The sequence below is a fragment of the Sodiomyces alcalophilus genome (genome assembly GCF_042370955.1).
Source record: "Sodiomyces alcalophilus JCM 7366 unplaced genomic scaffold ACRALscaffold_1, whole genome shotgun sequence".
NCBI lineage: Eukaryota > Fungi > Ascomycota > Sordariomycetes > Glomerellales > Plectosphaerellaceae > Sodiomyces > Sodiomyces alcalophilus.
The window spans coordinates 7,470,419-7,487,570 of NW_027263532.1; the positions used below are offsets into that span (position 1 = coordinate 7,470,419).

At 38.6% G+C, this 17,152-nt stretch overlaps 1 protein-coding gene across 1 annotated transcript; it reads left to right on the forward strand.

Moving 5' to 3' along the window:
* Window positions 1–2,810: 2,810 nt before the first annotated feature.
* ACRALDRAFT_2016169 (uncharacterized protein) lies at window positions 2,811–10,938 on the forward strand (the record flags this gene model as incomplete). The annotated part of the gene is made up of 3 exons (XM_071019832.1): window positions 2,811–2,823; window positions 2,967–3,248; window positions 10,922–10,938. The coding sequence occupies 3 exons, from the start codon at window positions 2,811–2,813 to the stop codon at window positions 10,936–10,938; spliced, it is 312 nt and encodes a 103-aa protein (XP_070880226.1).
* Between the last annotated feature and the right edge of the window lie 6,214 nt (window positions 10,939–17,152).

Genomic DNA, 17,152 nt, shown 5'->3' on the forward strand with positions numbered 1-17,152 from the left:
CTTATAACTATCAGGACACTAATATCGTATAAAGTGTAACTTATGTTTATTATAGACTATAAAAGAGTACTAGTCTACGATATTAAATATATAGGCAAAAGAGGGAGAAAAGCACTATAATATATCTAATAGAAGTACCGCCGTATTCGGAGCAGTGTGTGACGTGGCTCTGCGAATATACCCAACAGGCTTATCGGGCTTTTCGGTGTCCTTGGGCACAAATGCCTGACAAGACGACTGCCGACCCTTCTAGAGGCCCGGCGACCGTCTCCTCGGCACCCTTAGCTCTAGATACAGACCCGTGACGAGCCTAACCCTTCCTTTCGGCTAGCCTCTTAGTTGGTTTGTTTGTTTTGTCCTTCGCGGGCCGTTCTGTATAGTAACGGCTTCGCCTTTCTTTAGTAGAGAGACCATCTCCTATAGCTTTTAAAGACTCTTCTCTTTGTTTATTAGAAGGATTAGCCGGAAATAAGGCTATAATCTCTTCTAAAAGCTTTCCTTTTCGAAAGAAATAAGCTTTAATATTAAGAGTCCACGTTTTATAATCTTCGCGACCTTAGAGTTTAGAGATAGAAATCTCTTTAATATCCTCCTCACTCCCTATTGTTAAATAAAGAAAAACAGAAAGTAAGGTCGGCTTTTATAGCACGAATAATAGAGGAATTAATACTAAAACCGGTATTTAAAACTGTTAATTTTAATAAATAATATCTGATACATTAGACTTCTACTTAGCTATAGCTAAGTATATATATTAGTTAATTATAAGTCACTATATACACAATGGCATAGTGACGTAGTGGTAAAGATATAGCTATTTCACACGTTTAATTCCTGATCTTATTAATACCTATTTTTATAATTTTTCAGATTCTTTCTTTATATTAGGTAATCAGATCGATTCATAGGTAGAAAATTTTAATAGCCTCTGTTAGTCGGAAGAGGTGATTAAACCGATAGAACGGGATTATAAATTAATAAAATAGAACCGCGACTGGTAGAAAAGAGTCGCATATTAATAAAATGGAACCGTGACCGATAGAAAAGAGCCGTGGATTAATAAAATAGAACCGCTACTAATAGAAAAGAGCAGTAGATTAATAAAACGGAACCGCGACTGATAGAAAAGAGCTATATAGAAACAATTCCTAAAAGGATAATCCAGGAGAATAGAAACCGGAGCCTAAGTTACTTTAAGGTGAAAATTGATTTTGATTTTCGTCGGTAAGATCGATAATAACTTTGGATTCGTTAACTGATTCGTTTATTAATATAGAAAAAGTATATAAAGATAGCGTAAAAGAATAGCGAAGTTATTAATTTCTTTTATTTTATTTAATATTTTCCTCTACTTCCATTACTTCGATAAAGGGATCTTAGCAGTCTGCGGAAGGATAAAGACTTCCGTTTAGGATATAATAAGGAGCCGAGAAGCAGGTTTCTTCTTTACAAATAACTTCTTATTACCTCTTTTCGAGATAGGCGAATAAATAATCGTCGTGAGGGAGAAAGGCGAGATTTTCCTTATAAAGAAAAGGAGGGGAATCTAAGACTATTAGCTGAAGGAGTCCGTTCTATTTCAGAAAATACTAAATACTCCTAAGAAGCTCGATTAGCGAAGCTTGGGTATTAAGAGCGTAGGGTTTAAGAACTGGTAGGAAGTAAGCTTCTTCTTTATTGTTTTTAAGAAGGATTTCCAGCTTTAAGTAGTGAATAAAGGGATTTATAAACCCTAGAGCCTACAGAGGCTTAAGCTTACCGGGCTTATACCTTATAAGAGTTTAAATAAAATCAATAAGCTTAACTAGAAGCCGTAGGTTAAAGAAGGAGATAGTGAGGGGTGCTTAAGTAATAGAAGGCTAAGTGAATTTAATAGAGTAATATTCTATAATACTAATAGTAGAATATAGTAATAGTTAATAGGAAGAGTAAGAGTAGGAGTAAAAGAGGAAGGAGATAAAGCAGATATATATATATAGATAAACGGGATATAGAGAGACTAGTCTTAAAGCAGCAATAATAAGTTTTGCTTATTATACAGTAGACTTAGTTATTACGCAGTAGAGTCTTTATTGCTTAATATATTACGCAGTAAACTCTTTATTGCATAATATATTATATGGTAGACTTTTTATTGCGTAATACATTTTTGTCTTGGCTTGTATCTTGTATCTCTGTATTACTAATTACCTATATTAAGAATCAGCTATTAAGATAGGTAAATCAATATAAAGACATATATCTTTTTGCTCTTAAGCCCTCTCCATATAACTATAAAGTAGTTATTAATAGCAGATATTAACATATACCTATAAAGCTCAACGCTCTATTAAAGGAGTTATCAGAACTATAATCGAAAAGATTCGACCTCTTCTTTTCCAGTTAGGGCTATCTAAATACCTTTGGTGTAAAGCTATTGTCTTAGCTGTTTATATATATAACAGATCACCTAATTCAGTTCTTAATTCTAAGAGTCTTTATAAGCTTTTATAAGGTCAGAAACCCACTATTAATAATATACAGGCTCAGGGTTCCATTATTTATTATAAAAACAACGACCCGAATATAAAGACACTAGATATAAGGGCATTATAATATGCTTTAATAGGTTTTAACGACGATAACTATAAAGTTTATAACCTAGTAACTAGAAAGGCTGGTTAGTTTTTGAGACGTTTGTATCTTAGAAAATCCGTTTCTTCACTCTTCTTTAGACAACTATAAAGATAGCTATACGTCTAGAAATTATTATACCCTCTCTCCTTGTATTAATATTGAGGTATATAATCAGGTTTCTAACCACGGGTCTTATGAGCCCGTTAAGTATAATAAAGGAATCACTCTTTGTAAAAGCACTACTTAATTCTTATTAAATATTCCTTCCCGCATTTCGAAACGTTTTATTAAGTCTATTTACTCTAAAGAAGAGTATAATAATCATAATAGACGAAAGAGTCCACGGGCAGAGGTCTATAAGGTTCGAGCTATTAATAATAATAATAATAATAATAATAATAATAATAATAATAATAATAATAATAATAATAATAATAATAATAATAATAATAATAATAATAATAATAATAATAATAATAATAATAATAATAATAATAATAATAATAATAATAATAATAATAATAATAATAATAATAATAATAATAATAATAATAATAATAATAATAATAATAATAATAATAATAATAATATAAAAAAAAAAGCTCTTAAGATCCCTACGATCTTAATAGATAGTAAGAGTATAAAGAAGCTTACTAAAAACCCTTAATTCTATAAGCAGGTAAAGCATATCGATAGACAGTATTACTATTATAGGCAATACCTATATAATAATACTATAAAAATTATATATATTAATACGAAATTTAATATAGCTAATATAATAACTAAAGGATAGTGGATTATAAAAAATCGGGATTCGAGCTATCTAACGCGTAACTTAAGTAGAAACGACGAAACTAATTAGAGAAGGAACCTAACTCCCTCCTTTATACCGTGATAGCACTAAGTAGAAGCTATAGTACGGACGCGGGGGCAGATACGATAAAAGGGGTGGTAGTAACCGGCCTACCACCTAAAAATTCTCTAAATCGCCCCTACTAATAACGACCACTACTCGACTCCTATCGCCTAAACCCGGGTAATCCCCTATATAACCGAACTAAGACCGATACTAGGGCATCGCGAGCTCCTAAAACAAAAATCTAATAAGTTAAAGCGTTAATCTAAAGTGTATTAGCTAATAGGAACACGATTAATTAGGTTATAGAGCTAGTAAAGGCGCTTATTAAGCTACGCTGCCTTAATAGCTAGAGTACCGAAACGGCCCCGATTATATACCTCCACGCTACCGTATATAATACGATTAAGGAGGAACTCCGAAAAGGAATAAAGCCGACCTAGGCTATAGTGGCCATAACGCCGCCCGCTATAGCATCCCTATAAGACCTAGCCCCCCCTAGAGTGATCCTAGCTTAACACTATAAAGAACTAATTATTAAATATAGAGACTAGCCGGACTAGGCACTCTAAGCCTAGACGCTAAAAGAGATTATCTAAGCTATAAATATAGCCGCTAGCCGCGATAATACTATAACGGCCTAAAAACTACCTAGTAGCGATATATACCTAACCTTTACCGGAAGGGCCTAATAATAGTCTACCTTCGCTAACTACTAGGTTAAATAGGCCTTTAGCCCTAAAGCTAAAATAGCTACCCGAACCTACCTAGTCCTAATAAAAGCTATTCCCTACTTAACTCTAGGCCCGTTATCCAAAAATAAGCTCCTCTAATCCCTATACACCTTTAACCCTAACACGAAAATATACTAAGTAAAGACCCGGCTCCCTAAATATAGTACCGGTAAGGTAGCGATACTATTTATTAAGACCACCTTACCGGAAGACATAGAGAATCTTATATAGAATAGCCTCTTACTAGAGGGCGGTAGCTACCTATATAAGCCCTATAACCCCGATATAAAGCTCCTATTATACTTTAACTACCTATAGTTCGGGTATAAAGCTATCTAGTGTCTAAAGGCGGAGAGGCGGTGCTATTACTATATTCAACCCGAGTCTACCTACTAGAATAGTTTTAAAAACTACTTAGTATTAGCCCCGTAGGCTACCCGGAGGTATATAGTATATAATAAAAACCATAATACCTTCGATAACGCCTACTAGGTTAAGAGATATAAAGCCGCGAGAGCCCGGGAAGTATATAAATACCGGGTAAAAGAATTCGATATTATAAGATAGACTAAGGCGGCGTACCCGCGACCCCGCCTTAGATATCCTTTACTCTCCCCCTCCCCTACCCTATTATAAGCCGCCCCTATCTGCCGCGGTCCCGGTCGCCCGCTAAAGCGACCCCGTAAACACCCCCCGGCCTCTAGGCCCCTAAAGCCGTTCCTTATCCCCTATAGGACTAACCCAACCCTAACTCAAGACACCTAAAAGGCCGTACTAGCTAAATCGGCCCTAAACCCCTCCCCCCTTAGATAATAAAGCTCCGTGTCCTAACCTAGAATATAAGAGCTAAATAGGCCCGGGCAGAGCTCCCGCTACGGGCCCGCACCGAGTATAACGTAATAGCTATCTAAGAGCCAGGGCTTAACCCCTTTATAAAGGGACTAAAAGCCCTAAGTAGGGCCCTATACCTCCTAATCTAGGGGGGTAGTAGGGCCCTGCTCTATATCTATAAATAATACCCTCCTAGTATATAGATATAGCGGGCCTACCGGGACTCCTATATAGTTACTTTTAGCGTCGGCGACTAGGCCGTTATAATCTAGTTAATCTACTCCGAGAACTATTAATCCGCTATTACCCTATAGTATACCCCTTTAACTACGGACCTTATAGGGGCTCCCCCCCGGGGCCGCTATATCCTCCTTAAAGACTTTAACCTCTATTATCCCCTCTAGGCTAATTATCCTAGATACTATCCTAGGTCTAGTACCCTCTTAGAGCTAACTACGCGCTAAAACCTTAACCTTATTACCCCCCCTAGTATAACCACCTAGTATAAGCCTAGCCGACGGCTAAGCAATATTAACCTTATCTAGGCGTCCTAAGGGCTCCGCTATAGCTATAACGGCGTAGATAGTAAAGTTATCGGATTAAACCACCTCTCTTAAACCGCGACTATTTACCTTAATATAGGCCGCCCTACCGATATAGCCCCGCTATAGCCCCCTAACCGCCTATACTAGGTTTAGAAGGAATTCGCACCCTCCCTCGCCTACTAAGTAATAACTAGGATCCTTATATAACTAGGCCCCCTAATAACGCCCTACGATATTAATAGGGCCCTTAACTAGCTAACCTAGGACCTTACTATTATTATCCATTAGATAGCACCGCGACGCTAAATAGGCCCCCCTAGCCGCCTACCTTACCCGTAATAGACTAATAAGCTAATATCCCTAACCTAAGAAGCGCGTAGACTATATAGGCGGTATATAGTAAGGAAATCACGGAATAGGTAGGAAGAGTATAGGTAAGCTAAGCTCCGCCGCGATAAAGCTATAGCAGTAACGAAAAGATAGTATTAGCGCTACCTTCTTTACTTAACCTAAGCGAATAACGGGCTCCTTTAGAGGCTCTAAAGATAGGCCCGAACTAAGGGATATTAACTACCCAGGCCCCCGACTATACCGCCGCTATACTATAACTAAGGCGACCTAACGACCTCCTATAATAAAAAAGCAGATATCCTATACGCTAAGCTTTTCCCCCCCCGGAGACTTAGATCCTAGGCCCCTAGGGCGAGAGTACCCCTTTAAGTAGGATATAAACCGGAGCGTTACTATAGCGGATATCTAAGGCCGCCGCCGCTAGACTAAGCTATAGGCCGTACCCGGCCCGGACGGCTTTTTAGCAGACCCCCTAAAAGCCTACGGCCTAGCCCTATACTAAATCCTAGCCATAATCCTTTTAGCCTGCCTATCCCTAAGCTACTTCCCGTGCTACTACTATACCGCTACTGTTATAATTATCCGAAAAGAGGGCCTCCTATAAAACGACTACGAGATAGCTAAAGTCTAGAGGCCGATTTCCCTCCTTAATACGATTAGAAAGCTACTTAAAGGTATTATAGCGGACCGCTTTATAGCTATAGCTGAAGAATATCGACTACTCCTTAGTAGCTAAACAGGAAATAGGCCTAGGCGTAGTACGGAGACGGCTATTTAGCGCGTAATAAAGGCTATTAAGGCCGCCTAGGCCCTAGGCGGTGCCTCCGCGATACTATAGCTAGATATACGCGGGGCCTTCGATACTATTCCCTACGCTAGGCTTCTTAAGTCCCTTAAGCGTAAAGGATTCCGAGACTAGGCCCTCTAGCTAACCGGTAGCTTCCTTTAAGACCGGATAGTCCACCTCCTTTTTAACGGCTAGGTAGTAACCCCGCGGCCCTTTCGCCCCGGCGTACCGTAAGGGTCCCTAGTCTCCTTAATTCTCTTTTTTCTATATATCTCTACCCTATATAAAGAACTCGAATACGCCGCGAGAACCACTATTATTAGCTTTACTAATAACACGAATATTATCGCCTTTAGTCGTATAAAGGCCTAAACACGGCATTATCTTACCTCCGCCTAGCGAATATATAAGGCTTAGCCCTAAGCAAGTAGCCTTTAATTTAAGCCCTTAAAATACGTTTTTATACCCTGCACGAAATCCTATTCCCCGTCCTTAATACCTCTCTACCTCGGTACTATACCGGTCCCCCCCTTAACGGAAACCAGGTTCCTTAGGGTATAGCTAGACCGGAAACTAAATTTCTTATAGTATAGGAAGGAGATCCAGAGTAAACTAGCGATATAAAACTACGCCCTAACCCGGCTTACTATAGCAGCCTAGGGCTATAGCTTCGTTAACGCCTAGTGCCTTTATATCGCCGTAATCCGTCTAGCTATCTCCTACTATGCCCTTACCTTTTATAGAATCACTGATAGGCCCTGCCGCGGCCTTATTATAGCTCTTAGCTTAGCCTAGAATAAATGCCTTAGAACTATTATAGGAGCTTATAAGGCCACGCTAATCCGGATCCTAGAAAAAGAGACGTATATCCCCCCCCCTATAACCTATATTTTACCCGCCTTATAGCTAAGAGAGCTCTTAATTACTAAAATACCGGAACCGAGGGACTTATCCTAGCTAGTACCTAGGCCGCGATAAGAGTATTAGCGGTACTAAGGCGTTATGATATTACTTAGTAAGTACTCCCTAAGCCCGCTTAATCCTTTACCGCCTAAAACTAAATAAATAATAGTAACCCGGATACCGCCCTTTAGGAGGAATAAAAAAAAGTTAGAGAGATATAGGACCTACGCGGAACCCGACCTACACCACGGTAATACCGGGCTAAAACCCCTAAAAAAGAGACCTTTAGAGATATAAAGGCCTTTTAAAGCTATAAAGCTCTATCCCTACTTAGATCCGCTCCGAGAAACTAGGCCTTAGAGCCTTCCTTTTTAAAGCGAGGGTTCCTAGATTTATTACCGCCCGGTGCCCTTATAAAGATAAAGGGGCGGAGATAGCCGAATATATTATTTTATAGTATTAAGGCACTTCTCCGGAGTCGTGAAGGGACCTTTATAGCGCTATAAAAAGACCGATCTTAATTAGGGGAGACCTTTTTAACGCCCTAAACTACCCCGAAAAGGTAAAAGTAACCGCGAAATAATTTATATATCTTAGTCGCCTAAATAATTTCCGCCTCGCCTTAGAAATTATAAGGAACTATATAGCGGAGACCCTATAAAAGGACCGCCCCGGTATAAGGTATACGGAATAAAGATAGTACTTAACCTAGATTTTCGTATTTACTCTAGGGCCTTATAAGCAGGGACCCTAGCGGTATTAAAGGGGCGTATTATAGCGGTATCTAACCTTTACTTAGCCTTAGTCTCGCCGTCTTCCTCCTTATTCTTATTTCCCGAAGCGCTATCGCTATTAGTAATATACTCGTGTCCTTATCCTATTATGTTAGTATTACTATACCGCTAAAAGACCGCTAAGCCGCTAGGGGACTTATAGCCACCTTTAATAGGATAGCGATTATTCCCTTTAGCCTATTTAGATAACGCTTTAGACTTATTAGTATAGCGTTATTACCGTGGCGGTAACTAGCGGGGTAAGCATACTTAGCGGCGTGCTTAAAGGATACCACCGCCGCTATAAGCCGACCCCGAGCCTACTTAAAGTTAGCGTGGTATAGTTTCGGCACCCTTAGGGATATAACTTATAACCGCCCCGTCTCTACCCTTATTAATAGCCGCTATAAGCTCCTAGTAATATTTAAGAACCCGCTATTAATACTTTAAGGCTATAGCCGGAACCTATATTAATTATTAAAACTCTATTATTACTACTCTAATAGTATTAAGATACTATTATAAGACCGACTTATATCCTTATAAGTCCGATAACTATTAGTATACTAACAGTATACCGCTCCCTCTTTAGTAGTGTTAGTATATACTTTTATATCCTCGGGCTTATCGCCCCTGAGGCGTTTAGTACACCTAAGATATATACTTAAAATCAGAATCGGCTACTTATCAGTATTACTTCGGTACCCTAAGGGCCTCCTTAGGAATACCTATAGTAAGACTCGTATAGCGCTAGTATTATAATACCACGTATTATTCTTTTTCTTAGCCGGTTTTCTCTTAGGAGGTATTCTAAAAATAGTTAGCACCGAACCTAAACTAATACGCGCCCCTTATAGCACCCCTTTACTTATAGTAATAGACTTAGATTAATTAACTTAACTATTACTATATAACTAACTATAATCTACCTTATTAGCCCGCCCTAAGACTACCGGCTTCCTGCCCGCGCTACCACTTATAAATACGTGATATTAGAGAAATAAGAAGACCCTATCTATTTATAAGGCATTAAAAACGTATTATTAGTAGCTACGATGTAGGGCCAGGAATAAAGACGGGAAGAAAGGGGCGGGCAGCTTAAAGGAAAACCTATAATATCGTAATAAAAGGGTTAAAGGAGGGAAAATAAGAAAAAGGGCGGAGGCCCTTAAAATTTTTAATTAACCTAACTATAGTTATAGAAGGCTGCCGAATTTAGTAGATATATATAATAAAGCAGGAGCCCCTATTAAACCCCCGCCTAAAAGGAAGGTGTAAATAAAGCCGGCTACCCCGATATAAGGAGGATTCCCGGAAAGCGGAACCGCTTTAGCCCTTTTTTAGCCCCCTATATAGTATACCGTAGCCGAGGCTAACTCGAAATCCCTAGCCTGCTACTTTCCTATTAGCCACTAGACTAGAGGTGCGATCCAGATACATATCGAGTTACTACTAGGGCCGCCGAGGCCCCGACACGGCACCGACCCTAATAAGGAGAGTACAGGGGTTTTTCTACTCGTACGGGTTTTTCCCCCCTATAAGTATCTAAGAAGGACCGTATAGCCTAAGCTAGGCTCCTAGATTACATAGAATAGCAGAGTAAGATAATAATAATAATAATAATAATAATAATAATAATAATAACTAAAGGTTTACTAAAAGAGACTTATAATACTCTTTATAGTTATATAAACCTAGGTTATAAGGACGATACGTTACCTAAGTATAATTTACCGCCTTATAATAATATTAAAGAAGGGACTCTCTAGGGAGACCTTATATTTCTATAAAGAGCCCTTACACGTGACTCTTTTATAGGGTTATAATAAAGCCGTGAAGCTCCCTAATTATCCTATATAATTTATATATATAGCTTAAGTAGATACCTATACTTAATATTTCTATATATAGGGATATTTTTTAGATTACTCCCGCGGTGCCCGGCTATAGTGCTTTAGTGGCTACGATTCGAATCTACTAGTAAGTACTATTATTCCTGTGCCCCTTTCCTTTCCTGTACCAGATGACTTGAGGGCCAGTTTTAGGCTGCTTATGCCTTAAAAAATCACTGACTTTAGGGAATATCGAGTAGTGATGTAAGACCAGCATCGTATAAGGCGTGTATATAAAAAGAGGTGCGGTACTTAAGTGGCTTTATGGCTTTGTTATAGCCCTATAAAATCCCACGAAGAAGTCACGTGTAAGGTCTCTCTATGGAAATATAAGGTCTCTCTAGAGAGTCCCTTAAAGAACTAAAATACTAGATTTTAATACTTAGTATTTTAGATCTTTATACAGGGGTATAAGTAGGTTTTTTACCTTCGGGATTTCCTAGATATTAAAGGTTTTTCTGAACTTTCCTTTGAATAATATACTATAATAATAATAATAAGGGTTTTTGAATTTTCCTTTAAATCAAAAAGAGAAGGGTTTTTCTAATTTTTTCCTCTATATATTCTATCGTATAGGCTGGCCTGAAGCAGGTCCGGAACGAGTTATTCCGGGCCCGAGAGTGGGATTAGATCTGCCGCAGGAATAAGGGCAGGATTTTAGAACTTCGATTAAGATTTTTACACAGAGTTAATTAAATTAATAGATCGATCGCCTTATTTTACGTAATTAAGTTATACGCTGTTTATAATAATTAAGAGTCTTATTTACTTAATAACCTATTACAGCTATTTACACTGAGCTGCTTATAGCTATAACCACTATAACCTCTAATACGACTATCTACACGAACTACGGAGATTAGGAGCTATAACGACGCCTCTATAAAGTCAGGGCACGTAGTAATAGAGTCTAGGACTTCCTATGCCCTAACGATCCTATCCCGCGCCCGTAGCGAGCTAGCCGTCCTGAATTTACCTCCTACGCCTCTATCGCTAATATAACGGGCACCCTATTAATATCTCCGATCTAACCATAGCAGGGAAAGCAGCCTATACCGGAGACTACCATCGATATAAAGAAGATCATGAAGATAATAAGACCTACTAGAAGGGTATTAACGCTATACTTAAGTGGGTTAAAGAGTCGATTATAGTAAAGAGACGGAAGGCCCTAATAAAGGGTATAACACCGGAAAAGATCTTTATAGTAGTATAAGTCGACCCCGCGCCCTATATCGCAACCCGTATAAAGGACTCCTAAAAGAACTACGACTTATATAAGAATAAGCCGCCTACTAACCTAAGGAAGGTGGCCGCTTGGCTAGACCATTAGCAGGACCTGCTTTAGAACTATTATAACGTCGGGATATATAATAGCCCCCGGGAGATCTAGATTAATAACTTTTTTAACGCTATATAACCTGCCCTAGGTAACTAGGTAGACATAAAGGAAGTCGTACTAGACCTTAAATTAGTAACGACGATAACACTTATCGCCGAAAGGAAGAAGGCGGCAGAATAACTTAACGCGCTGCCTACTCGAGGCTATAGAGCTACGGCCTTCCTGGCCCTAAACCTAGGTAAAGAAGGTGATAATAACAACGGGCTATAAAGGGCCGGGAGGGCCAACCGTAATAGAGCCTAGTAAGGCTATAACGCTTACCCTAAAAGAAAATCTTTAACTAACCGTATAAGCGTAAAGCGTAGATAATCATATATTAATAAGGATAAGTGCCCTATATACTACCGGCGCGGTCACGATCTACAAGGCTACTAGATACTATTCGTAGAGTTAGCGCCACCGGGCTTTTAAGCCAACGACTCTATTAGGATGCTCGTGGAGAAGTCTCTTAAGATAGACCGGGACTTATAAGACGCCGTGGAGAAGATTAGGTCCTGAAATAAGAAGAAGAGGACCGATAGTGATAATAATAACGAAGTTATAGAGGAGGCGTGATTATATACGGATACAGAGTTATACCGGCTAGAGGCTCTGGCGGCTACCCTCTTAGCGGCCGTATATCCTTTACAGGCGTCCGTTATATTACATTTAGGTGCCACCTCCTATGTTTTTAATAATAGAAACAGATTTACGGATTATAGACTGGCCCGCCCTAGTAACATTATAATCGCTGGCACTATAACAGTCCTGATTCAGGCATATAGAGACGTTATTATAATAATAAAAGGAACGGCCGGCCTAAGTAAGTTCCAGTTAAAAGACGTAGCCCATTACGAAGATTGTATCTATAACTTAGTATCTAATAAAAAGATATATTAGAACGGGTATTAGTAGAATTAGGAACCGCTAAACGATTATATAAGGCGCCGCGACCAATTAATCCTTTATAAGCTAAGTATCTATTACGATTAAACCGGTATAGAGCTCTTTCTAGCTACTAACGCCCCTATAGCCACTACTCTACTAGTTTAATAGTATTTTATCTTACTAGTCCACTTATAGACTAATAAACCAGATCCTCTTCGAAAACCAATTAAGAGAAAAGCCAGCTAAGCCGATAGTAATCTATAGCACCTTCGTTTAGGGTATACTAGCCCCGATATAATAAGGTAACTAGAAGAGCAGTTATAGGGTATTAAATTTAAAGGGACCCAGAACGGTGGACTATAACGCCTATGTTTAATCTAAGATTCCGTGTTGAATTAGCCGGCGGACCCGAATAGCTCTAAGCTACGCCGGCGAGAGGTAGGCGATCGATTTTATGGACTTCTAGCTAAGTATGAAAGGCTATATACGGATTATATTCTTTATAGATGGATAGAGCAGCTTTATTACCTGTTACGTTATAACGTCGAAGAAGGCCTCCGAAGTCTATAAAGTTATTACTTGATTCACCCGATAATTTTAGCGCTAGTCTACCGCTAGATACGGGTCTTTAAGTATAATAACGAACTAATATAATCGCACGAAATACAGGGCTTAACTAAGGGATTTAGTATCTAACTAGAGTCCTCCTTAGTAGAGACCCCGGTATAGAATGGCGGTGCCGAAAGATCTAGGGCTGTTATTATAATTAAAGCATAGGCTATACAAATCCACTCCCGATTACCTGATTTCTTATAGTTTAAGGTCGTCCTATTTACTGCTTATATATAAAACAAAATACCTAGGTAGCACCTCGGCTAGAAGAACCCATTTAAAGTCCTTTATTAACGTAAGCCGTAGCTATATTACCTTCGGGCCTATGGCTATACAGCCTTCCTTATAACCAGGGTGGCCCTGATAAGATCTAGAAAGCTTTAAGATCGACTAGCGCCGCGAGCCTATATTGGCTACCTCGTAGGATACGATTTAAGTAATATTTACTGTATCTAGGTCCCTGGCCTTAAGAGTAATCGTATTGTTCGTATACGCGACGTTCTTTTTAATAAATAAAAATATTTTAATAATGGCCTCGAAGCCCTAAATGACGATGTACGCTAATTGACGGAAAAGGAGCTAGTGGATAATATTAACTAGATCCGCCTGCTAGATATATATATAATTAAATAATGCGAGCCGTAAGATAAAGCTGATTTATTACCCGATATATATATAATAGCATACTTTAAGCCTATTCTCTAGTCGGGCAGCGAGGTTAAAGAATCTCTCCTAAGGGCTACGCCTGCCGGCCTTAAGGCTCGGGGGGTAGAACCGTTTATAGAGCCTATAAGGCCGGAGCTAGAAAAAGACTCTTCTATAGCCGCGATTAATTACTAACGCCTAGATAGTCACCTTCCCACTCCACCAGAAACCCCTCCTTGGATAGGGCTTATAGCGGCTGCTTTTACGGGCTATATACCTATAGAGTACGGGGGAGCTAAATTTCGAAGCTATAATAGTAACCGTATCTGCATCTCCGCGTTTAACGTAGGAAGATATGCCCTATTAATCCGTAACTTAAATAGTAAGCCGCTAACGAAGTTAAAAATTAAGAAGGTACTCGAGAGACCCTATAAGATACACTGAAAGTAACTGCCGGCCCCTCCGAAAAATCAGCGAGACCTTGAAGGCTACCTACATAAGGCCCTATTCCGATAAGCCTAAAGGGATTACCTAAAGAGTTATAAGGAGATAGGCTTATGGATCACAGTGCTAAAAGACAGGGCGAAAGGGTATTAGGTGCTCGGATATATATAAGTGATAACCTATAAGTTTAATAAGCATGGCTTTTTATAGCAGTGTAAGGCTAGATTTATAGTCCGCGGAGATTAATAGTATTAAGACTTATTAGAAAATATATATACGGCCACTCTTGCTAGTTGTTCCTTTAGATCGTTAATAACGATTACGGCCCGCTTCGACCTATCCTTAATATAATACGATATCGTTAACGCTTTTATATACGCGCCTCTACTATATAATATATATAATACGGTTCCTACCCAGGACCGCGGTGCCGGGTTAATTACTATTATTAAAGAAGGCGTTATACGGAATACGGGAGTGTCTACTATTATAATAAAAATCTATTATAGAGGTGCTAATAAGGGACGGGTTTAAGATAGTGCCCTAGGAGCCCTGCTACTTTATACGCCGCGGGCTAATCCTATTCTTCTACGTGGACGATATTATAATCGGCTTTAAAGAAGACTTTAAGAAAGAGATAGAATAAGCTATCGCGAGCCTCCAAGAGCACTACGCCTTATAAGGCGTGTAGCCACTATAATAGTTCCGTAGTATTAAGGCTATCCGGGACTATCCCTCTAGGAGAATATAGTTATTATAACGCGATTATATCGTGAAGGGAGGATATCCATTATCTATAGTATCTGACTATAAGCCTATAATCCTTATAAAGCCGGTAAAGCTATTACCGTATATAGGAAAATCCACTACTATTAAAAGCTACTAATATAAGATAGCATCCATTCTATACGCTATAGTAATATTATGCCCCGATATTGTATTTATAGTATCTCCACTATATAGATTTAATGCTAACCCGAGCTGTAAGTATTATAAAGTAGCCGCTTATTTAATCCGATATCTGCTAGCTATATAAACCTACGCCCTAGAATTAGTTAGAGGCAACTTTATCGAGGTATTTACCAGCGCGTCTTTTATAGATAACTTAATTAATCGAAAAAGCAGTTAGGTATTTATAATATACCTGTTTAGAGGTATAATAGCCTGGCGTGCTAATAAATAAGTAACGGTTATAACGTTAATAATAAAGGCGGAGCTATTCTTGCTTATATAAGGTACGAAGGAAGGTATATTCACGAAGAGGCTGCTAAACGCGATAGGGGTAATATTCGACGATCTATAATTAAAGATATAATACGATAATAATTAAACGATACGCCTTATAACGGCAGAGATTGCCATGTTAAATACACGTTTATGGTATATGGATATATATAAGAGCTGGTTATAAAAGGCGTAGCAGGTTAGAAGGATTAAAGTCAGCTACGTTATAAGCGCTAAAATAATCGCTGATAGATTAACGAAGGTGCGGTCTAAAGAAAGGTTCGTGAGCTTCAGGAAATAGGTGGGAGTAATAGATATAAAGGGATATCTCTATATAAATAAGCTGGAGGAGATCTTACTGGAGTATTTAGAAGAACTGGAAAAGAAGTTCGATAGAAGCTACGTGGACGCTATAGAAGAAGATATATCGATAGAAGAAGCCTATAAAAAACTTTAACTAAGTAGCTACCGAATGGCTATTTAGTTAGGGGGGGGTGTCGTATAGGCCAGCCTAGAGCAGGTCCGGAACGAGTTATTCCGGGCCCGAGAGTGAGATTAGCTCTGCCGCAGGAATAAACGCAGGATTTTAGCACTTCGATTAAGATTTTCACATAGAGGTACTTAAATTAATCGATTAATCGCCTAATTTTACGTAATTGAGTTACATGCTGTTTATAATGTATTCTAGGAGTAGATAGACTAGGATTACTGCGTTATAATATAATTATAACCTGGCTAAGCTACACTAATTATATAACAGTTAGCTTACGGAGGGGTGTTAATATTATATATATAATAAGTGATAATTATAATAATTATAATAATAATAATAAGTGTAATATCTAAGTTAAAATAAACAGTATATAGTTATAGCTATATAACTAGACGTCTACTTTATAGCCAGCTTAACCTATACTATAATACCCTACGTATTATATATATATATATACTTAGCTTATAATATATATATATATAATAAATACACTAGGTATAATAAATACGATATCTTAGTTATTACTTGAGGTAATAACGTGGCGTGATAACCGCCCCGTAGGCTATTAATGTAATAGTCGCCACCCAATCTTTCAGGGTCTTTTGCCAGCCCCGGATCCGAGTACCGGTATCCCGGAGAACCCTATCTGGTATCTGGCATAGGCCTTACCCTTTTGGGATAGGTTGCCAAGGCATATTTTCGGACACGAAATTGGATTCTGGGCGTAAGGTCCTGGTATATCGTAGAGTCGCGGAACAGGGACGGAAAAGGTTATTCCGTACCGAGATTAGATACGGTTAAGAGCAGAGTTTTTCCCGAACTTCTAGCAGATCAGATCCTTCTTCTACAGAGTTAATCAAATCAATAGAGTTAATTAAATTAACAGAGTTAATTAAATCAACAGAGTTAATTAAATTAATAGAGTTAATTGAATTAATAGATCTCCTATTAATTTTATATACGCTATTAATACGATACTTACTGCCCGGAGCCTGCTGCGTCCCTGGAGGTATACTAGGTAGCCGACCACTATATTTAGCTAGGAGGATACCCGAGAGATACTTGAAAATATCCATACTATATTATGACGCTACGATATACCGGGACCTTACGCCCAGAATCCAATTTCGTGTCCGAAAATATGCCTTGGTAACCTATCCTAAAAGGGTAAGGC